Source organism: Notolepis coatsorum (genome assembly GCF_963971535.1).
Source record: "Notolepis coatsorum genome assembly, chromosome: 1".
Classification (NCBI taxonomy): Eukaryota; Metazoa; Chordata; class Actinopteri; order Aulopiformes; family Paralepididae; genus Notolepis; species Notolepis coatsorum.
In genome coordinates this window covers 277,686,140-277,709,720 of record NC_140165.1, presented here as the reverse complement: position 1 = coordinate 277,709,720, position 23,581 = coordinate 277,686,140, and the positions used below count along the sequence as shown (strand labels likewise).

At 45.7% G+C, this 23,581-nt stretch overlaps 1 protein-coding gene across 1 annotated transcript in view; it reads left to right on the top strand.

Annotated features, from left to right (window-relative positions):
- Nucleotides 1-23,581, top strand: part of LOC311224981 (calsyntenin-2-like) — a gene marked incomplete at both ends in the record, with an annotated part of 513,638 nt that overhangs the window by 307,804 nt on the left and 182,253 nt on the right. The window contains one exon of the mRNA XM_084310155.1: nt 8,448-8,614. Within this exon, the coding sequence (XP_084166281.1) occupies nt 8,448-8,614 (167 nt within the window). The remainder of the gene's footprint in view (nt 1-8,447; nt 8,615-23,581) is intronic.

The following is a 23,581-nucleotide window of genomic DNA, read 5'->3' as shown; positions in this document are numbered from 1 at the left end:
ACAGTGGGGTTGTTAGGCGTGTGCACAAAGGATGAGCTGGCGGGAATAGCGGACCATTATGGGGTTAAGCTGGCCCCGGGTAGGAAAGCACAGCAGCGGGGCACATTGGTAGAGGCTCTGACCACCCAAGAGGTGGTGCATGACGACACCGATGAGGAGTTAGACCAAGTCTCCGATGGCTCTCTGGGGCTGCGCAAGTTGGAGTTGGAGCTTAGGTTTGAAGAGCTCAGGTTCAAGCGTGAGGAGGCGGACCGTGTGCGCGCGGAGGCGGAACGTGTGCATGCGCGCGAGTTGGAGCGGGTTGACCGTGACCAAGCCGAGGCGGAGCGCACCCACGCGCGCACGCTTGAACTCAGGAGGCTTGGGGCAGAGGTGCGCCCACACATTGAGGATAGGTTCGATGTGGCCAAATATCTCCGTCTCGTGCCACAGTTTCTGGAAAAAGATGTGGATAAATATTTTTCCATGTTTGAAACTGTGGCCACGACACTGAGATGGCCGGCCGAACACTGGACCTTGCTGCTCCAGAGTGTCCTTACGGGAAAAGCCCAGCATGTGTATGCGTCCCTGTGCCGGAATACCCAAGACTACGAGGCGGTCAAAGCTGCGATTCTCAGGGCGTATGAGCTGGTGCCTGAGGCATACAGGCAGCGGTTCAGGGCTCTGAGGAAGGGCAGCTCGCAGACTTATGTGGAGTTTGCGTACGAGAAAGAGCTGTTGTTTGACCGGTGGTGCGCGTCGGAGAAGGTGGACACCCTGGTTAAGATGCGAGAGCTCGTGCTCCTTGAGGAATTCAAGTCGTATTGTCTGCCCGATAATGTTGCTATGTACATGAACGAGCATAAGGTGACTGAGTGTTTGGTGGCTGCGAGCCTGGCGGACGAGTTTGTGCTGACGCACAAGACACTCTTTACGCCAAGTTACCCTGTACGCAATGTGGAGAGTAAGCCGAGGTGGGGTTTCGGCGACAAGACGGTGGGCACGGGTGGTGGCAGTGGGGGCGAGGCGATTGAGCGGGGCGCGAGGTCTGAGACACGCGATTGCTTTAACTGTGGAAAACGTGGTCATATAAAAGAAAATTGTTTTGCCCTTACCCGTCCCAGTAAGCAGATTTCGTTGGTGATGGCACCCACACGCATATCGGTTGAGTATGACAAAAGGGGTGAGGATATTAAAGCTTACCTACCGTTTATCAGCGGGGGGTTTGTATCCTTATCTAGCGATGGGGTGAGGGTTCCTGTGACCATATTAAGGGACACGGCTGCATCCCAGTCATTTATTCGGGGGGATGTGTTGCCTTTCGACAGTAGTACAGAGGTGGATGCGGGGATAACAGTTAGGTCTTTTGGGATGCATGTGATGAAGGTCCCGCTTCACATCGTCCACCTGACATCTGAATTGGTGTCGGGCCCGGTCGTCATTGGGGTAGAAAGTTGCTTCCCCGTTGCGGGGGTGTCACTAATCCTTGGGAACGATTTGGTAGGGGGTAAGGTCCTCGTGAAGGCAGACGTGACTTGTGTGCCAGCACAGTCTGGGGCGGTAGACATCCTGGCAGAGGCGTATCCGAGGGTGTTCTCTTCATGTGCGGTGACGCGAGCCATGGTTGTTAGAGCTCGGGCCGAGGAAGAGGGCGAGGTGGACTTGTTCGATACAGTAGTAGCGGCTGGCGGCGACGAGCCTGAGAGGGAGGGGGCACTCCAGGGGCAGCCTGGCTCGTTGTTATTGTCGCAGCTTGCCCCTACAGTTGATCAACTTGAGTCGGATGACGCTGTTTCTTCTGTTTCAGCCGGTTCGTTCCTGAACACTACTTCCTCGGCTGAAGTTGCCAGTAGCACGGCTGAGTTCTCTTTCGCTCGTGAGGAACTTATCGCAAAACAGGGTAGAGATTCAAGTCTGTCGGGGCTTTTTGTGTCTGCTGTGGGGGAAAGAGAGAGTAAGGGTCTTAAAAGCTGTTATGTCCTGGGAGACGGGGTGTTGCTGCGTAAATGGTCCCCTGTTCCGGATGCGTCATTGGGGAATGATTGGAATGTGGTGACGCAGGTTGTGGTTCCGTTCAAGTACCGTCATGATATCCTTTGTTTGGCTCACGATCATAGGCTCGCAGGGCATTTGGGGGTCAACAAGACGTTCGATAGGGTGCTGCGCAATTTTTTTTGGCCAGGGTTAAAACGGGATGTGGCGCAGCACTGCAGGGGGTGTTCTACGTGTCAAATAGTGGGGAAACCCAACGACGTCATTCCACGGGCGCCGCTCTATCCTATCCCGGCAGTGGGGGAACCCTTTGAGAGGGTTATTATTGACTGTGTGGGACCGCTCCCTAGAACGAAGGCAGGTAATAGTTTTCTTTTGACCATTATGTGTGCCAACACACGTTTCCCTGAAGCGATTCCGTTGAAACGGATAACGGCCAAGACGGTGTCACAGGCTTTGGTGAGGTTTTTTTCTGTGTTCGGGTTACCTCGCGTCGTCCAATCCGATCAAGGGACGAATTTCTTGTCTCGTATCTTCTCGCAAGTTTTGAAACAGCTGGATATATCACATAGCTTCTCTAGTCCATATCACCCGGAGTCACAGGGGGCGTTAGAAAGATTCCACTCCACGTTGAAGACTATGCTTCGGGCGTTCTGTCGTGATACAGAGGATTATTGGGATGAGGGGGTTCATTTGATGTTGTTTGCCGCAAGGGAAGTGGTACAGGAATCTTTGGGCTTCAGCCCTGCGGAGTTGGTGTTTGCACACTCTGTGAGGGGGCCGCTCAGGTTGTTGAGGGAGAAATGGTTGGGGGAGAGTGAGCCGAAAAACCTATTGGACTATGTCTGTGGCTTTAGGGAAAAGCTAAAGAGAGCATGTGATCTGGCGAGAATAAATCTGATTGACACACAAAAACGGATGAAGGGGTGGTATGATAGGAAGGCTCGGGATAGGTCGTTCGTGCCAGGGGAGAGGGTCTTGGTGTTACTTCCGGTGACAGGGTCCAGTCTACAGGCTCGGTTTAGTGGACCGTATCGGGTTAGGGAAAAGGTAGGGGAGCTGAATTACCTTATTGAGACGCCGGATCGTGGGCGGAAGACCCGCCTGTGTCATATTAATATGATTAAGCCGTTTCATACAAGGGGGCCTGTGGCCAGTACGGTGGTGGCCGCTACGCCGGTGTCGGCTTGTGTGTTGGCCCCATCTAGTGTCGATATGAATAATGACAGTCTCTTTCTTGCAGGCGGCGTTGGTGGGCTGGAGGATGACGTAATTATCCCGTCTAAAGCGGTTGTGGAGGGCCGTCTTACAAACACGGAGTCTGTGGTCACTCTTGGCTGTCGGCTGGGCCATTTGTCAGAGCTACAGCAAGCGGATATCAGGGGCCTAGTTGGGACTCACAGCGAACTTTTCTCGGATATCCCTTCGCGCACGAGTGTCTTGTATCATGACATCGATGTGGGGGAGGCAGTGCCCATTAAACAGCACGCGTATCGCGTGAATCCACACAAACGCGCACGGTTGCAAAAAGAGGTGGAATATATGCTCGCTAATGGCATCGCGGAGCCCAGCTTCAGCCCGTGGAGTTCGCCGTGCTTGTTGGTGGATAAATCTGATAAAACTGATAGATTTTGCACTGATTTTCGTTGGGTAAATAATGTGACTAGACCAGATAGTTTCCCGTTGCCCAGGATGGAGGACTGTGTTGACAGGGTGGGGGGTGCGTCTTTTGTAACTAAGTTGGATTTGCTTAAAGGGTACTGGCAGGTGCCACTTACGAACCGGGCTAAACTGATTTCTGCATTCGTGACACCTGACAGTTTCCTGCAATACACGGTGATGCCGTTTGGGATGCGCAACGCGCCTGCAACCTTCCAGAGGTTGGTCAACCAGGTGCTGTCGGGAGTGGCTTGTTGTGCGGCCTACCTCGACGACCTCGTCATTTACTCTGACGATTGGGAGGGGCACATAGCTAGTTTGCGGGAGGTGTTTGGACGGCTTGTTGGGGCGAACTTGACACTGAATCTGGCCAAGTGCGAGTTTGGCAGGGCGACCGTCACCTATCTTGGCAAGGTAGTGGGGCGGGGGGAGGTCCGCCCTGTCCATTCTAAGGTGGAGGCTATACTTGGTTTCCCAGAGCCAGCTACACGTCGGGATCTCCGGTGCTTTCTGGGGATGACGGGGTATTATAGGGGGTTTTGTAGGAACTTTTGGCGGTAGCCTCTCCCCTTACAGATCTGTTGAGCCCGAAGATCCCGTTTCAGTGGACGCCTAGGTGTTCCTTCGCGTTTCAACAGTTGAAGTCCATTCTGGTCAGTGCCCCTGTCCTTGCGGCGCCTGTGTTCATGAGGCCTTTTAAATTGGCGGTGGATGCTAGCGAGTTGGGCGCTGGCGCAGTGCTCTTGCAGGACGATGACGGAGGTATTGAGCACCCGGTGTCGTACTTCTCCCGGAAGTTTAATATACACCAGAGGCGTTACTCGACCATCGAGAAGGAGGCATTGGCCTTGATTCTGGCCCTCTCCCATTTTGAGGTGTATGTTGGCTCCTCTCAATCACCTATTAAAATTTACACGGACCACAACCCATTGGTCTTTATAGGTAGGATGCAGAATTCGAACCAGCGGCTGATGCGCTGGAGCCTCTTTCTGCAAGCCTTTGATGTGGAGGTGGTGCATGTCAAGGGCAAGGACAATGTGTTGGCCGACGCGTTGTCACGACTGTAGTCAGTGGTGGGGTGTGGGTTTGGGGCTGTGTTTCTGGGGGGGGGGGGTTGTGTGAGAGGTGTTGCTGTTGTTGTTTTGTTTTTGCCTTTTGTTGATTTTGCTCTGTGTTCCAGGAGTCGGGAGTGGTGAGGAGTAAGGCTGAGGCTGTCCATTCTCCGTACCTGGTTGATCGGGGACTTTATTGATGGATTGCAGGGGGCAATGCGGGGCAGCTCAATATGCACAGTTGTTTGGGGGATGTGGACCGGAGGGCGACTTTTCGTCTTGTTTACATCAGGGTTCCCCACTTATCAACCGCTATATTTGTTTTTTTTCTTCCCCTTTAGTTATTTAGGTACGGTTTTTTCTTGTTTATGTCCATTTCCCCATTTTACTTTGGGGTTATGGCCATAAATTTGAGGGGGGGGGTGTTATGTGGGGGTATGTTTGTGCCCTGATCAGGCGCTCCTAATGTGAGTTGTCATGTCTAGATGTAGTCCTTTGTCATGGTGTGTAGTCCCTATTGTTTTCCCCCCAGGTGTACCCAATTACCATTACCCCAGGTGTGTGTTGTCTCGTCATTCCCTTGTGTATAAGTAGTCTGTCATCCCTTCCGTCTGGTGCTGATCCTGTCTGTATAGTCCTGTGTTTGTCTGTCTATTATTTGATGTTCATTTCAGTTACGAAAAACCATGGTAACTATTAATTAAAATATTCTTTATTTAGATACTTTGGCTGCCGTCTCCTTATTGTGTAACATTGACAAGTTAACAAGCCGTCCTGTAGTCAATGGTTACGTAATAATTGTGTTTCAAGTTGTGAATTAGACTATACTTTATTTGACTGGTTGTGTGTTGTTGTAGTAACAGCTGAGCGACTCGTTCATAAGAGCCGATTCATTGCCGTGAGCGTGAGTCGAATCGCTCACGTCTTGCCATGAGTCGGTTGCGTGGTACTGTACATGTTTGCAAAATGTTTTGGTATAGCGCCCCTAGTGGAGAGAGAACCAGCAGCCGCTACTGCCTGTATGAGCTCTGCAGGAATGCTGAGTGACTATTTCACACTTAACAGGCAATCTGTTTATGTTCTCTTCTTCCCTTGTTCAACACACAGCAGGGTTCAACCTCTTGGGCTTTTATTGTGTGTTTCTACACACAGATGGGTGCATGTCAACACAACTTGTGAGCATACTATACACACACCAGCCATAGGCGGCCTTAAGCTTCAGGGGGCCCATTTCAAGATCAAATATGGGGCCCTTATCTTATATTAATGTACATTTACAGGATAATGTAAAGCGGGCCTTGGACATAAATTGATACACTGTACATGCCTCTCTGACGCACACATCTGCTCTCTCTGACATACAGTACTGTATGTGTAACTGTTCTCAGGAAATTCTCGCTCATTCTCTCTGGCTAAACCAGTGATTCTCAAGCTGTGGGGTGCAAGCAAATGGGGAGAGCCTGCACATACACAAGAGACATTTTCTGCTTACTTTTAAACCATAAAATATTACTGCATAATGTCATATACCAGCTGATTCTGAGGTTTCTGAAGATATAATGCATTCTATTCTACCTCTAAGTAAAAGAGTACATCGCTGCTGTCGGGACAAAACCTCATAACTCCAAAAACCCAACTTTTCAGCAGATGAAAAAAACGAACACAGATTTGAGGGTGAATAGAGTTAGGAGGTTTAGACAGATGATCGGTTTAATGCTTTCCCATTGTTTAAACTTTGTAAAACCCACACACACATATGGAGGATGATCTACGAAGTTGATTTATATAAAAAATAAATATAAAAAAAATTGAGTTATGAGGTTTTGTCCCGACAGCAGCGACATGTACCTTGGAAGCTGGATCAGTGAAGGTGGAAGAGCTAACATGGACATCAAGAGAAGAACTGGAATTGCAAAGAGCGCGTTCTGGAACCATAAAGAATTATTGAGACGAAACATAAGTTGGAAAACGAAGACCAGGGCCCTCATTTATCAATGGTGCGTACGCACAGATATGTGCGTAAACCGTGCATACGATCATTTCTAAGCAAAGTGTGCGACTTATCAATTTTAACGTGTGCTTGAGATTCTGCGTATATCTACGCACAGCTCAGACCATGCGTACATTAACCCAGCGGAGTTCACTGTTTGAGCTTTTGGAAAGCTTTGTCTGACTTTTATGAAGTTCCGAGCATTTTTTGTCTCTGGTTTTCATAGCGCCCAGTATTTCAGTGTGCATCCATGGCTCAGCGCGATTTTTAACCCTGGTGGTTCTTAGGGGTGCCATGTTGTTGAGTATTGTTGTGAATTTGGTTTTGAAACCAAGCCATGTTTCTTCAACCTGTGTACCACTGAGTTCATCTGACCAGTCCATGCTCTCCAGTACTTGGTTAAAGGCCTCTCAAGAGTAGGTTTTAAGGTCTCTAGATGTGACTGTTTTGTGACAGCCGGCCTTCTGTTTTAGCTAACGCACAGCCACTTGGAAAAGTAACTGTAATCAGATTACTGGCTTGTAAAAAGTAACAAGTTAGATTACTATTTAGTATTTACTGAAAAAAGTTATCAGATTAGAGTAACTCATTACTCATACTGTCTTTATACCTGTATCACTGTACATATTATATTACAACTTTGTACATACAGTACACCTGATTAGCACTACACTCGTAGTATTTATATTGGGTGTATTTAATATTTTATAGCGAGTTTAATCACCTGTACATTGTACAGATGAAGCACTTCAGATTCAGTACCCTACTGCTGCGCTTCTGCCACTCTTCTACCACTTTAGAACTAGCACTCAGGTGTAAATTTTCGGGGGCTGGTGGCTGGGTCTAAATGTGAACAAAGGGAGGGTACTTAACTTAAGTGCTTCCCCAGGGAGGGGTTCGGGGGCTACTGCCCTCAGACCCCCAAGATCATTTTTATATGGGCAGTCTGACTTGGGGTACTGACCATATATTAGTGTTGCAATGCATGATAAGTAAACAGTGAAAAAAGCTAAGAAATCGGATGGGGCTGGGACATTTGGGACAAATAAAAATTTAAGATGAAAATCTCCCCAGCCTGTGGGAGGCAGTGGAGGTGTGAAATCTGGCCCGGTCCAGAACAATAGGAGTCACAAAATCAGTTTGGAGTGGAGTGGTGGAGTAGTGGTAGAGGAGCAGTAGAGGTTTGATTTTTCAGGGCTGTATCTGTATATTACTATTGCACTTTACTGTTACATTTGCACTCTGGTTGGATGCCAAATGTATTTCCGTTGTACTGTACTTGTGCTGTATATTGACAATGCATTTTAATCTAATCTAATCTAAAAACGATTAAAAAGTTAATTTGCATCGTTACTTGCAGGGTGTTCCCAACAAGCCCTCAGGGGGATTCAGTGAAGGTCCATTCCGACCGCCTCCAGCCAAGTCTAGCAGCATGGTTACTTTCAATCAATTTCCAATGTAGAGCAGCGTATGCAGTAACTCGAGAGTCTGTCGTATGTGTATGTGCATGCATACGCTCCTCTACATCAGAAATTAATTGAAAGCAGCCGCTGACTGGAAGATGCACAATGCTAATTGTGTGTGTGTGTGTGTGTGTGTGTGTGTGTGTGTGTGTGTGTGTGTGTGTGTGTGTGTGTGTGTGTGTGTGTGTGTGTGTGTGTGTGTGTGTGTGTGTGTGTGTGTGTGTGTGTGTGTGTGTGTGTGTGTGTGTGTGTGTGCGTGCGTGCGTGCGTGCGTGCGTGCGTGCGCGTATGCGTGCGTGTGTGTGTGTGTAGGTGGCGAGGTGACCAAGCCGCGGTTCACACAGTACTTTCGGGGGAGCCTGTCAGGCCTCACCATCCGACCGGGGAAGATTGAGAGCCAGAAAGTCATCTCCTGCCTGCAGGCCTGCAAAGAGGGTCTAGACATCAACTCCCTGGACAGCCTGGACAAGGGCATCAAGGTACACCTTTACTGTTGGTAGAATCGGCATCAAGGTACGAAAGGGCATCAAGGTACACCTTTACCGTTGGTAGAAAGGGCATCAAGGTACACCTTACTGTTGGTAAAAAGGGCATCACCAAGGTACACCTTACTGTTGGTAGAAAGGGCATCAAGGTACACCTTTACTGAAAGGGCATCAAGGTACACCTTACTGTTGGTAGAAAGGGCATCAAGGTACACCTTTACTGTTGGTACACAGTACATTTTGCAGAGTAAATTTTACTCAAACTGAGTCCATTTGAGCCCAAGTGAGTACAATTTTACTCAGTTTGAGTCAAATGTATTCAGTTTGAGTAAAATTTACTCAGCGAAATTGACTGTGTAGAAAGGGCATCAAGGTACACCTTACTGTTGGTAGAAAGTGTTAGGTATTAGTGGTGGCAGGACCCAATCGCAGAACAGAGTAGTGAGGAAGCAGGCAGGACACAGCGGGTACTGATTCAAAGTGGAGCAATCTTCCATTTACTTAGGCATGTACCTTTAGGCGAAATTTCTGAAAATAGGGCTACAGCTTAACAGGTTATAGGGTTTGACAATAATTACACTACTGTCGCTATTTTACAATTAACTATAATGCATTACGGGTCATACAGAATACGTCAGTGTTGAAACTAATGCATGAAAGTCCATCTCATGTTGTAGTCTTCATATTCTACCGCTTGGTAACATGTACGCACGGTCTGAGCTGTGTGTAGATATACGCACAATCTCAAGCACACGTTCATTTTGATAAATCCCACACTTTGCTTAGAAATGATCGTACGCACGGTTTACACACATATCTGTGCATACGCACCATTGATAAATGAGGGCCCAGGAACGAATAGCATCTGACAACGACCATGACAGTAAACAACAGCTAAAGCAATGAACCCACAAAGAGACAAGGAAAACATAGAACTTAAATACACATGGTTGATTGATTGATTGAAAACTTTATTAACAGATTGCATAATGGGTACAATACAGTACGGCTCAATACACACAATTGTTAAGGGGATGCAGACTAGAGAAAGACTTTCATGTTGTTTACATCAGGGTCCCCCATTTTCAATTCATCATAACATTTATGACATACACGACATACAGATAAACAGTACTGTTACATCCAGATGTAGGGGATGCAAATAGATGGTTTTTCTACCATCGTATTTCTACACATAGTGAGATCATTATGAACAGGTACATGGTCCTATCACGAGCGAGGCGGTAGTTTTCAGAACCAGCCTATCAGAATGGAGTACCTGAGTGGAGTCCCAGAGTGACGGGGCGTATCCAGGCAGATTGGAAAGAGACGTTGACTATGAGAGAGACACGGAAAAAAAACGTCTCTTCTTAAAAAAGAAACAGAAGTTGACTTTAAGCTAACACAAACTCAGTTTCGAAATGCAGCCTGTTAACAGATTTGGCAATGGGGCGACAATAATGTATACACGAGGCATGGTATTCTATCTTGGCCTTGCTCTGCTGGCAGCGGTTTATTTATCATGTAGTCTCATAATACAGCAGCACATATGATCTCCTCTCCGAGAGGGGCAGAAGTGAGAAGAAGGAACAGTAGGAGGGAACCAAGGTTTATATAGTCCCAACCTGGTGTAGACAGTAGACGCTCCGCCTACAGCGCCCTCCAGTGGACACAGATATACATGCAGTCATGAGGGCAGTAGAGAGCAATTACAGTCAGTTACAACTAGGGATGTCCGATATTATCGGCCGACCGATATTATCGTCCGATATCGGCAGTAAAATGTAAAATCGGAAAATATCGGTATCGGTTTAAAAAGAAAAAAAAACAATAACAATATTTGTTATATATATATCCAGTGAAATTATTAGTTACCTGAAATTATTCAGTTTTTTGGGGGGGGGGCATCCCTAGTTACAACCATACTGTACATACACCCTCTATATTCAACACAGCCTCCCGTAGGTGCTCTTTAAGAGCGGTTTTGAATGTGGGTAGGGATTCACATCTTTTTACGGCTGTGGGTAGGGCGTTCCACATTGTTGTGTCATAATTGCGAAATGTGTTTAGTCCCTTGTTTGTGCCGAATCTGTGTTGCACATGATTTGTGGAGCTCCCTCTGGTGTTGTGGGTGTGGTATTCACTGACCTTTGGGAAGTATTTCGACATGTACATGGGTACCTGTGTGGTGTAGTGTATCTTGTAGACCAGGCCCATTGCAAGTTGCTGTACTCTGTCGTCTACTCTACTGTCGTTCATTACTATGATTCTTGCTTGGAAGAATTTCTATTTATTTTCTTTAAAAAGAAAATCATATGAAAGTCCATTATAAGTATGCAGTATGATAACTACATCTCTGACGTTTTTAACAACGTTTTTTTTTTTATTGGTCTTTTTCCCCCTGGATCACACTATCCCCCTCAAGTCCTATCCGCGCTTAGCAGGCGCCCCGACCGAACTGTAGGAGTCGCTGTTTACAACGACCCGGACCCACCCCGCCAGCTTCTCCCACCCTCTAATACAGCCAATTGTATTAGTGCAGACGGCCAGCCAAGCTGGTGACAACCCCGGAGCTGTGAGCTGGATTCAAACAGGCGAATCCAGCTCACAGCTCCGGGGTTGGTGACGAACGCAATCTCCGCTCGGCCACCTAATTGCCAGGATATGCATGTTATGAGTGGGCGTGCTCCACCCAAGCAATATGGCCGTCATGTGGCAACGTCGGTCTCTGTTGGCCAGCAGCACGGGTAAGTCATCTAGTGATATATATCTATGGCTACAGCTGCTGATGTAGCCTGGCCCTATCCTTGCATTTCTAATAAAATGTTGCCTGTTTTATTACCGCAAATCCACTCCTCAATTAATATCGCCGCGGGGGCATAAGCCCACGGGACAATGCATTGGGAACTTGTGTCCCACAACGAGATCTACCCCCGTGAATATTATTGCGCGGATCGGAATACGGGCACACGTGTGGGAGTTTTCAACGTCGCGCCGCGACATTTTCCCAACGTTTTCGCTGATGGAAGTGCACGGGCGCAAAATCACCCACATTTTTCCACGTCGCGTTGCTTACCAGATCTCTGAACACGTAAAGAGCGTCGCTTTAACTGCGCGGTGCAATTTGCGCCGGCCTTTGTGAATTGGGAGTGTTTTTGGATGAGGCTCATTTGCATAGAAAGGGGAACATGTTCTGCCCATATTACCTCATTTAAATACACGCAAATAGAACCGGACGCAATGCTGATGGAACCCAGTTACCACCCCATTTCACCCGTTGTGCTTCCTTTGTGAATAGCAAACTGTGTTTCAGAGCTATTTGCGCCAGCATAGCATCAGAAAAAGCAGCGAAATCCCTTTGTGAATTCGCCCCTATGTGTGTGTGTTGTGTGTGCATAGTTATGTCTGTGTGGATGTGTGTGTGTGGCCAACAAGGTCTCATCAGAAAATGTAAATAAAGTACTAATCGACCACTGGAAATAGGTACTTAATGTACATTATGTTATAGCCATACGTGATATATTTAGATTTTGTATAAGTCATATTTAGGTTTTGTATAAGTCATATATCTAGGTTTTACATTTTATATTTAAGTTTAACGGTTATGGTTAACATATAAAGTTAGGGGTAAGGTTAGGGTTAGGGTTCAACGGTTATGGTTAGTTCAAGGTATGGGCGACTTTTGCTATCGGAAAAGTAGTCTGGAGGTAAAGGCACTCGCCTCACATGTGGGCACCCCGGGTTCAATCCCCAGCAGTTCAAACCTTTTAAAAGCGTGAATTTTTTTAATATGTGATATATGTACTTATTTGTAATACATACACATTGTACATTTTCAATAAAATACATACATATACTACTTATGGCTAAACCTAACATACAATATGTACCTTTTCTCCGGTGGTGGATTAGTACTTTATTAAGCGAGATTGGGCTGGTGTGGGCCACAGCAGAGTCTGAAAGCCTGGGGAGGAAACTGTCCCAGAGTCTTAAACCACTACACTGTCTCTGGGCAAGAGAGGTGACGTCTTGAATTATTCATTTGAATTCACTAATTAGTATTCATTCATTATAATGCAGACTGAAATATTAGTATAGAGGTCTGACAAGGTTTGAGGACTTAAGGACACACAGGTGGAGCTAACTATTACCATAGAGACGCACAGATACAAAAATGTGCATTATGCAAAAACAGAATTATGGTACACATTTACCTTTATCTACCTATAAAGGTAGAATCTGTGATGCTGTCAAACAGCGACTTCAAGGCAAAAGAGCCCCGCTTGGTATTGCACTTTGTTTACATGTTTTGGTGTGATGTGGGTTGGAGTTGAGTGGGTATAGGGGGGGGGGGGCTGCTGTTGCTGGGCTACACCTCAGGTTCTGCCAAGACAAGGTCTGGAGAAATTCACAGTATAATAAGTTAAATAAATTACAACCCACCCATCAGACCAAAACAAAAAAAAGGTGTAATACTAAGCGGGGCTCATTTACCTAGCCCTTGTGTACCCCTGGTCATGAAAACGACTTTTTTGAGATATTTTGAGTCTGTGTTTATTATTATTTCATGAAATTGGGTAAATATCTTAATTTTACATATATGTTCATTGTCTCAAAAGCTTATAACATGAAACACTCTAGAAAAATAGTTACAGTATTTAGTGCCTTGTTTTCTACTCTCCGTCCGCTCCCATGTTAAAACGGCATTTTTAACCATTTTTAAATCTGCTCTTATTCGTTCAATTCTCGATTTTTTTACCAAACCTTTGCATAGTCCACAAGCTAAGAACCCCGTCTAAATATGAGAAATATGGTAAAAAACAACAGTTATCCGTTTTTTCCGATGAAAAAAAACGTTGTAACGTTTCGCCTCAACACCGTTTCTGGCCGAACTTGTCATCGAATCTTTAATATTTTTTTTGATTCGTATTCAGAGGTATTTCGTCGAGATATTTCTAAATGTAATGTTTTAAAAAGTAATATGAGAAATATGGTAAAAAACAACATTTATCCGTTTTTTTTAATGAAAAAAAACGTTGTAACGTTTCGCCTCAACGCCGTTTCTGGCCGAACTAGTCATCGAATCTTTAATATCTTTTTTTATTCGTATTCAGAGGTACTTCGTCGAGATATTTCTAAATGTAATGTTTTAAAAAGAAATATGAGAAATATGGTAAAAAACAACATTTATCACGTTGTATCAAACAAACACAGGTTTGAGTGGTTAAAATTCAGAAATATGAGTAATCTGTTGAGAGAGATATTGAGATTATGCTATTACTGTTAATCATGGGTAAAAAAATGTTTTAAAAATAGTAAACAGTTAAAATTATATGGCTTTAAACATGAGCCATGATTTCATGACCAAGCCCAGGGTGTGTCAGCTTTCCCAGGGGTACACAAGGGCTAGAGCAGCGGTTCCCAAACTACGGGTCATGACCCAAAGTGGTGTGGCGGGTAGATTAAAAAGATTAAAAAATGAATCAAGAGAAAAACCAACAAGCCCAACTCAGATCAAGTTTTCCACCTGGCAGCTGTGTGTATTTGCCATGTCTCGCCCCTTCATCAACGGAGGCCTATACACAGTATTCCAATACACATCTCACTACATCCTGCGCATGTATAATCCCGGAGGCCACATTTGGTCTTTTGTGAGTCAATGTGTACACAGATATTTGTGATAGTCTCGTAGCTAAAGCACTTCCAGGGGGGGGGGGGGGGGGGCTTTCCAGGCCAAGCATATAAAGCTGATTTGATTCATTTCGGAAAGGTATTGTAACCTGGACACTCACAATGGATATGTTTGTTGTCAGAAGCGGTGCCGGTTGGCCGTGTGTTCCAAATGCTGGCAAAAGAAAGTCATAATCTAGTAGTAGTGACACCAGCACTACTAAAACGAAACGGAGTAAAATAAGTTATTATCCTAAGTACCTTGCATATGGATTTACTTGGACTGGCCAAGAAGATTACCCGAGACCACAATGTGTTTTGTGTTACGATATCTTGCTATCGAGAGCTTCAAGCCAAGTAAATTACAGCGGCACTTGGAAAATGAATTTAAAATGGAACCGCTAGCTTTCTTTCAGAAAAAAATTAAAATTTTGGAGCAGAAAAAACTGTGCTGAAAACGGACTAGGCCTACATGCTTCATTTATTGTTGCCAATTGGATCGCAAAGACCGGGAAACCCCACACACTTGCAGAGAGCTTTTGGTTGCCCTGCACCAAAATTGTGGTTTCTGTTGTTTTTTGACAAAGTGCTGCAGAGCAACTCCGTACAATACCGCTGTCAGATGACACTATTGACTGCATTGTGGACGATGTTAAGAGACAAGTTGTGGAAAAACTTAAGCAGAGCCCGTATTTTGCTATTCAACTTGATGAGACCACTGACATCTCTTCTGATGCTCAACTATTAACCCCTTATGCTTACACATTTAGCATAAAACGCCTGATGATTACATACTCAAGGTAATTTGCAATTTATTATAATTTATACTTATAGCACATTTATGAGTGGTCTCTTTTGAAAGGTAACATTCTGAAGTTTCTTACACAAGAAAAATCACTTTGAGTGCACATTTATTTGAGAAACAGGTTTTAAATATTTTATCCTTACTTTTGGGTCGACTTGTTGCCAGATGCCTCTTTTTGGGTTCCAGCTGAGAGGTATGGAGCTGGAAAACATAACGGTTCCATAGCCTGAAGTATTATGTAGTACAGGTCCAAAGTTTATAAAAATCCCACAGAAAATGTGTTTAACAAAGGTTTTTGTAATGTGTGTATCGCAATAATTCAGCGTGATTATCCAAAATGGCCACCCACTTTCATTCATTCAGACACACGAGTCGAAACAAATAATTTGTTTGTATTCTTCTGCCCCCTGCTCGTTGCAATTAGTGCTCGTCTGGGATCGCTTTCGGAGCAGATGCTCCTTGGCTACAACAGTGGTCAATAATTTTCGCCATCAGGGGCACTCCAGTAGGCGTGAACACTTAAGGTAACTAACTTGCGTTCAGCGTTTCGTTCAGCGTTTCTCTGATTGGCCACGACGCCCACGTGACCGTGCGCTAGCACGCCCCCTTATCCACACCTGCCGCTCTGTGTGTTGCTACATGCAGTCACTGTGTGTTGTTGTAGCCACCGGGTAAATCACGATTTTTTTATTTGTTTGTCATGACAAACCAATTACATAATCCAACATATGTGTAAAGGCACAACATATTCCAGTTAACGGTATATATTTTTTAATGATTTGTTACGGCGTAGTCAATACTTCCATGCGTATAAATTGAGGAAGGCGAGAACACACAGGGACCTCTTCCGCTCTGCCACGCGCTGCAACACACAGAGCGGCAGGCGTGGATAAGGGGGCGTGCTAGCGCGCGGTCACGTGGGCGTCGTGGCCAATCAGAGAAACGCTGAACGCAAGTTAGTTACCTTAAGTGTTCACGCCTCCAGTAGCACACCACATAGCGCGCTGAGTCGCGAACAGTGTTGCAGTGCTGGTATAACTCGGTATAACGGCGTTATACCTCGCTCACTGAGGCTGAAGTATGCGCAATCGCTTTTTACATGGCATTATCCAACCGGACTCCCGGAGAAGCATGCAGCTGCAGAGCCGCAGAGCCAGCGGCGCTCTCTGGGCCACGCGCTGACGGCCGCGCTGTGAGGCAATAGTATCCAGCTGCAGGACGAGAGCAGCCAAAACAAACTGTGCATGCGCGCACACGCGCGCACGCGCGTGGAGCGTTTGACCTACTGTCAATTTGCCACTGCACCACTGGTCGCGAAGCGGTCGTCCCGGGTTCGTTTCCCAGTCCCGCCGACCATTAGCCGCATGTCTGCCCTACCTCTCCTCCCGTTCTCCCTCTCTCCCTCTATCGGTCCTGCGTGGCCAGAAAATGCTGAAAATGCTATAAATAAAAGTAAAAAAAAATATATATAAGAATTTTCGCCATCAGAGGTGACTGGTCAGTTCAGGATCATTTACTACCGGACGTGGTCACTCGTCGGAGCGGCTTGTCAAATGACACTCGCCGGATATTTCATCTTGTAACTTGAGACCCGAAGCACGCAATAGGTTGAGTGTGGTTATGATCGAAAGGCGGCAAATTCAACTTTACAACTATGTATTGGTTGATTGCAGAAAACGCAGCCCGGAGCCGACAGATGAGAGCAAAGTGCCATCGGGCCGTCCGATGCTTAAGAGGTTAACCAGTTATCCATCAGGCAAAAATGGGGCTAGTTTTGCATAACACACGCCTGACAATTGCATACTCAAAGTAATTTGCGATTTATTCTTGAACCACTTATAGCACATGCATGAGTCTCTTTCAAAAGGAAACATTCTGAACTTTCGTCCTCAACAGGAAAAATCACTCTAATGTGTGCTAATGTAATAAAGTTAAAGAGGTTGCCTGTACACACATTAGAAAAACATGTGTAAAACACAAATCTTCCGTGGGATTGTTATCAACTTTGGACCTGTACTAGATAAGACCATTATGCTATGGAACCATTATGTTTTCCAGCTCCTACCTCTCAGCTGGAACAAAAAAACAGGCAACAAGTAAACAACAATGTGAGTAAACAAAACTTTTATTTCAGTGTGTTCAAACCTCTGTTACTCTATTTCATTAGCACTCAAAGTGATTTTTTTCTCTTTACTGTGTAAGAGACTTCAGAATGTTACCTTTCAAAAGAGACCAGATTCATGCATGTGCTATAAGTATAAAGTATAATAAATAGCAAATTACCTTGGGTATGCAATCACTTTAAATACATGGGTACCATGGGAGAATGAATGTACTGAAAGTACAATTATGTGTGTGTGTCTTTAAGACCAGACTGTATTGGGCGTGCATGCGCCGGAAGTAGTTCATTCCATGTATGCTACAGAAACAACACAGCTGTGTGTCTACGTGAGAAGCTAAATAAACACAACAACCTCTGCAGTTAAAGAACGTCGTCAAGAGTAATTTATTATATTGGTCATAACCTGAACATGGTGTCAGAAGTAAACCAGTGAAGATGGCCAAGTTTAACCCTCCCGACAACTTTGATTTCACCCGCCCAGAACTGTGGCCGGAGTGGAGGCAACGGTTCCAGCGCTACCGGCTAGCCACAAAGCTAAACCAGGAGGATGGATCTGTGCAGGTTAGTGTGAAACCTGTGAAAATATGCCTGCGGGACGATGCTGTCCCATACAGCATTAACACAGCGAGGAGAGTGTCTGCTCCTCTGCTTCCCAAAGTCAAGACGGAGCTGGAGAGGATGCTCAAGTGTGGTGGCATAGATCAGTGAGCCAACAGAGTGGTGTGCTCCCATAGTTCCAGTCCCCAAGAAAAGTGGTGAGGTGAGGATCTGTGTTGATCTGAAACGACTAAACACGGCTGTGAAGATGGAGAGATTTGTTCTGCCCACCATAGATGACATATTGCCAAAGCTGGCAGAGTATCGAGTGTTCTCTCTGCTCGACGCAGCAAGCGGCTTCTGGCAAATTCCACTAGAGAGAGAAACAGCTAAACTGACCACATTCATCACCCCAGTGGGTAGATTATTTTTCAAGTGGCTTCCTTTCGGGATCTCCAGTGCCAGAGATTTTTCAGAGAGAAATGTCACTGCTGTTCAGAGGCCAAGAGGGAGTAGAGGTGTACTGTACATGGACGACAACCTTGTCCATGGTACAGATGATAAGGAGCACGAGGAGAGACCAGAATGTTCTGCGTATCCTGGAGAGTGCAGGTCTAAAGCTCAATGACAAGAAGTGCTTTCTGCGCCAAAAGCAGCTGAGCTACTTGGGGCATCGAATTGACAGTGAGGGCCATAACAGAGCTACAGCCACCAAGTGAAGTGCCAGGCTTAAGAAGGTTCCTAGGCATGGTCCATTATCTCGGGCGCTTCTTGCCTAACTTATCAGAAGTGATAAAGCCACTCAACGACCTGCTGAAGTGCGAGGCTGTGTGGATGTGGGACGCAGCACAAGACAACGCATTCCACAAGGTAAAGCAACTCCTCTCCACCGCACCTACACTAGCATTCTATGATGTAAACAAACCTACAATAGTGAGTTCAGATGCAAGCCGCTACGGGCTGGGCAGTGTACTGCTACAGAGACACTCAGATGGACTGAAACCAGTAGCATTCTGTTCAAGGACACTAACTGATGCTGAGAAGCGCTACGCGCAAATAGAGAAGGAGTGTCTAGCTGCTGTTTGGGCCTGTGAAATATTTTACACTTACCTCTATGGCCTAGACAGCTTCACAATCCATACAGACCACAAACCGCTGGTCCCTCTGATCAACAACAAGGACCTCGATAGAGTTCCCCTGCAGTGCCAACGATTGCTGATGCGTCTGATGAAGTACAACCCCATTGCAGAGTACGTGCCTGGGAAAACACTGACAGTAGCTGACACACTTTCCAGGCAGCCATTATCTGTAATTCCGAGTGAAGTGTCAGAACTAACCTCTGATGTTTCAGCGTTCGAGGACGCAGCTCATGCAGCGTGGCCAGTGTCACCATCCAAACTGGACCGGATCAAGCAGGAGACGAGCGTGGACTATGACCTTCTGGTGGTGAGCAGACTGATCACAGAGGGATGGCCGAAGCATGTGAGCAGTGTACCAGCATAAGGCAAAGCATATCACCACTGCAGTAACATCCTGTCATTATCAAAGGGTCTTGTGCTGTACGGAGACTGCATCGTGATTCCTCACAGTATGAGGAAAGAGATACTCAACCGGTTGCATGACGGGCACCAGGGCATCACCAAGTGCAGAGAACAGGCACGCATGAGTGTGTGGTGGCCCGGGCTGGAGAGAGAGGTCCAGGAAATGGTGACAAAATGTCCAGAGTGCATGCAGATCAGACCTACACAGAGGAAGGAGCCTCTGATTACAACGCCACTACCACAGAGGCCCTGGCAGACGATCGAGGCGGACATCTGTGAGTATGAGAAAGAAAACTACTTGGTAGTTGTTGACTATTATTCTCGCTACATAGAAATAGCTCATCTACCAGGCATGAAGAGTGAGACCACAATTGCTCGTCTGAAAAATATCTTCGCCAGGTGGGGTTGTCCAGATGAGCTTCACACTGATAATGCCAAACAGTTCAAGGCAAAATGTTTGAGAGTTTCACTGTGACATATTACTTTAAGCTCATCACCTCTAGTCCTCACTATCCTCAAGCCAACGGTGGGGCTGAGAGAGCAGTGCAGACGGCGAAGAGGATTCTACAGCATGATGACCCGTTTCTGGCTCTGAGCTACAGAGCTACACCAATACAAGCCACGGGTGCCAGTCCTGCACAGCTGATGATGGACCGCCAGATCAAGACGACGGTGCCTACAGTCGATAAAGTGCTGTTGCCTGTGTGGCCCAACTTCGCTAAGGTTGCGTGAAGCTGACGCCAGGGCGAAAATGAGCTACAGGCATGCTTACAACCGACGCCACGGTGCTAGAGCACTTCCACCCCTCAGCCCAGGGCAGAGCGTGGCAGTGAAACTCGCCGGTGAGTCCGGCTGGACGACAGCAGCAACGGTTCAGCAGCCACACTCAGCTCTGAGGTCCTATCTGATCCAGACGGACCACGGGATCTTGCGGAGAAACAGGCGCCACCTACGACCTACATTCCTTCCTGGAGAGGCAGAGGACATGCAGGTGAGCGAGCAACCATCACCACCCCAGCTTAAACCTCCGAGTTCACCTGCTTGGGAGCCTGCTTCCCCTGTTCGTGAGACTGTCCCGGCGGGGCCTGCGAATCGTCTTCCAGAACCAGCTCAGGTGACTTCCAGGGGCAGAGTCATCCGTCCACCTGAAAGGTTTAAAGACGTTGTGTGTTAAACATGTAGCTTGTCTCAATGGAGCAGAATAACCTCTGGCAGCTTGACTAGCATCCTTGACTTCCAGGGACAACGATGTAAATAAGTCATTGGCTTTTTCGTTCCTCTCCTTGACAAAAGCAAATATGTGATGTAATGATCTGTATATGTTTTGTTGTCTAAATAAATACCTACCTACCTAGCTATAGAGGTGACTGGGTTGTCTACCCCATACCCTCAGTAAAACAATTTAATAAATTAAAAGAGGACACAATGTTGGTTTATGTTCTACTGTTACTTTCTCTGCAAAAAAAAGAAAAAAAGGGGAAAGGAAGTATTGTTTTGTTATTATAGCACTTTGATTAATGGCACTTTTCTATTTTCTCTTGTTGGTTCATTTTGAAAAAGGAAACTGATTGATATTGTGGTTACAGTATTACCTTGCACTGCTAAGAGCTCAGATTATTTGCTCGTTTGAGAGGACACTGCACACATTTTGTATTCAACAGTATACACTGTCTCTGACTCAAAGAAGGGGAGATGTCATGTGAATGAATGTACTGAAAGTACAATTTTGTGTGTGTGTCTTTAACACTTTGGATGCCACTGGTTAACATGGTAAAACATGGTTGAATGCCAGCACCCACTTCAATGATAGCGTTGTGAACGCATAATCTATGTCTTAAATTATGGCTAATATGTGTCTAATCTGCCCGTCGCTTATCAATGACTTGTTTGCAGTCAACATTGTCGAAACGGATTGTTTTTTAATCGGTTCATTTCCGTTTTATAGCATTTTGAAAAGCCCTCGTTTTCTTGAAAGTTTCAGGAAAATATAAAGATTCCGTGATAAACGGCATTTACTGGAATATTCTGGAATACACAAAAAACATGTAATTTTTCAGCCTATTTATGAATCGTTTTCAAATAAATGCTAGATTATCGATAGTATATGTGTACTTATGCACGCTAGAGAAGCGAGCTGAAAAATCTATTCTCATTTCCTGATCAGCGCGCACACACACACACACACACACACACACACACACACACACACACACACACACACACACACACACACACACACACACACACACACACACACACAGGGAAAACGCTGATATCTCTGTGAAAACAGATCCGATTATCCTAAGACTGGTAAAATAGATTCCTTACCTCAGATCAGATGTTCTCCAAAAAGATTATTCCAATTCCTGATCGCCATTCCAAATATCGATCGCGTTTATTGATTCAGCGCTGGGTACTGTAAATATGTATTCCACGCCGTTTTCCGGCTCGGCAATCACTTCGATCTCTCTGGATGGCTTGCCGGAAAAGTAAAATGAGGAAACTGGACCCCCCCCCCCCCCGCGTGATTTTTTTCCGTAGCCTATGTTTGCAAAGACGCTCTCTGATTGGCTAGCCGCGTACAGCGAAGACCCTCTCTGATTGGTTTAGCGCCGAAAGGTCTCTTCCGCCTTGTACATATATATTCTCTGCTTCAAAGTGGTTATGCTTTGGCCCTCTTTCGAAGTGGGTTATGCTTAGAGTTAGGGTTAGGGTTAAGGTTAACACTTTCAGTGCCACGGACGACATATCTTGTATTATTAGGCCCCCAACTGAGTGCCCACGATGACAAATATCGTTTTATTTGTTTATTAGCGATCTGATTTCATATTTCATCAACCAAGTTGGTACAGCAGCTCCTCCAGGAGCTCAGAATGGAAAAAAGCGCCCCCTATTGTCTATCCCTGTGTAACTGCGCTTAGACTGACCTGGGATCTGTAGATATGTAGAGGCGGAGCCAGTTGGTTCCTTGTGCTGGCAAGCTGTCTGCTCAACATGGAAGTCATCGCGGAACGGGAATCAGCCTGGAATATATATTCACAGTAGCCAATACTCAATCAATAAGCGTGATCGATATTTGGAATGGCGATCAGGAATTGGAATGATCTTTTTGGAGAACATCTGATCTGAGGTAAGGAATCTATTTTACCAGTCTTGGGATAATCAGAGTTGTATTCGCTGAGATCTCGGCGTTTGCCCTATGTGTGTGTGTGTGTGTGTGTGTGTGTGTGTGTGTGTGTGTGTGTGTGTGTGTGTGTGTGTGTGTGTGTGTGTGTGTGCGCGATCGCTGATGAGGAAATAAGAGAATCGATTTTTCAGCTCGCGTCTCTAGCGTGCATACGTACACATATACTATCAATAATCTAGCGTTTATTTGAAAACGATTCATAAATAGGCAGAAAAATTACAACGTTTTTGTGTATTCTAGAATATTCCAGTAAACGTCTTTTATCATGGAATCTTTATATTTTCCTTGAAAACGAGGGCTTTTCAAAATGCTATAAAACGAAAATGAACCGATAAAAAAACAATCCGCTTCGACAATGTTGATTGGAAAACGAGTCATTGATAAGCGACGGGCAGATTAGACACATAATTTAAAACATAGATTAGGCGTTTTTAACGCTAACATTGAAGTGGATGGTGGGCATTCAACCGGTAAATCAAGGTTAAGCAAGGGCTCTGAAAGTGTTAAGGTTAAGGTTAGGGTTAAGGTTAAGGTTAGGGTTAAAGTTAAGGTTAAGGTTAGGGTTAGGGAACAACATATCAATTGTTGTTGAATATGCGGAAGAGACCCTTCGGCGCTAAACCAATCAGAGAGGGTCTTCGCTGTACGCGGCTAGCCAATCAGAGAGCGTCTTCGCAAACATAGGCTAAAAATCAGGCCCCCCCCCCCCCCATCAGTCTAATCCAATGGGGTGCAGTTACACAGGGAGAGACGATAGGGGGCGGTATTTTCCCAATGGAGCTCAGAGAGAGGTTGCTGCACTAGCGTGAGCCTAGATTGATGAAATATGAATTCAAATCGTTAATAAAAAAAAAAGACAAACAAACGCTATATAGTGTTGCTGCCATTCAACGGTCGGCATGAACTAACAACATAAAGCGTCGCTGGCACTCAAAGTGTTAAGACCAGACTGTATTGGGTGCACATGCGCCGGAAGTAGTTAATTCCATGTATGCTACAGAAACAACACAGCTGTGTGTCTACGTGAGAAGCTAAATAAACACAACAACCTCTGCAGTTAAAGAACGTCATCAAGAGTGATTTATTATATCGGTCATAA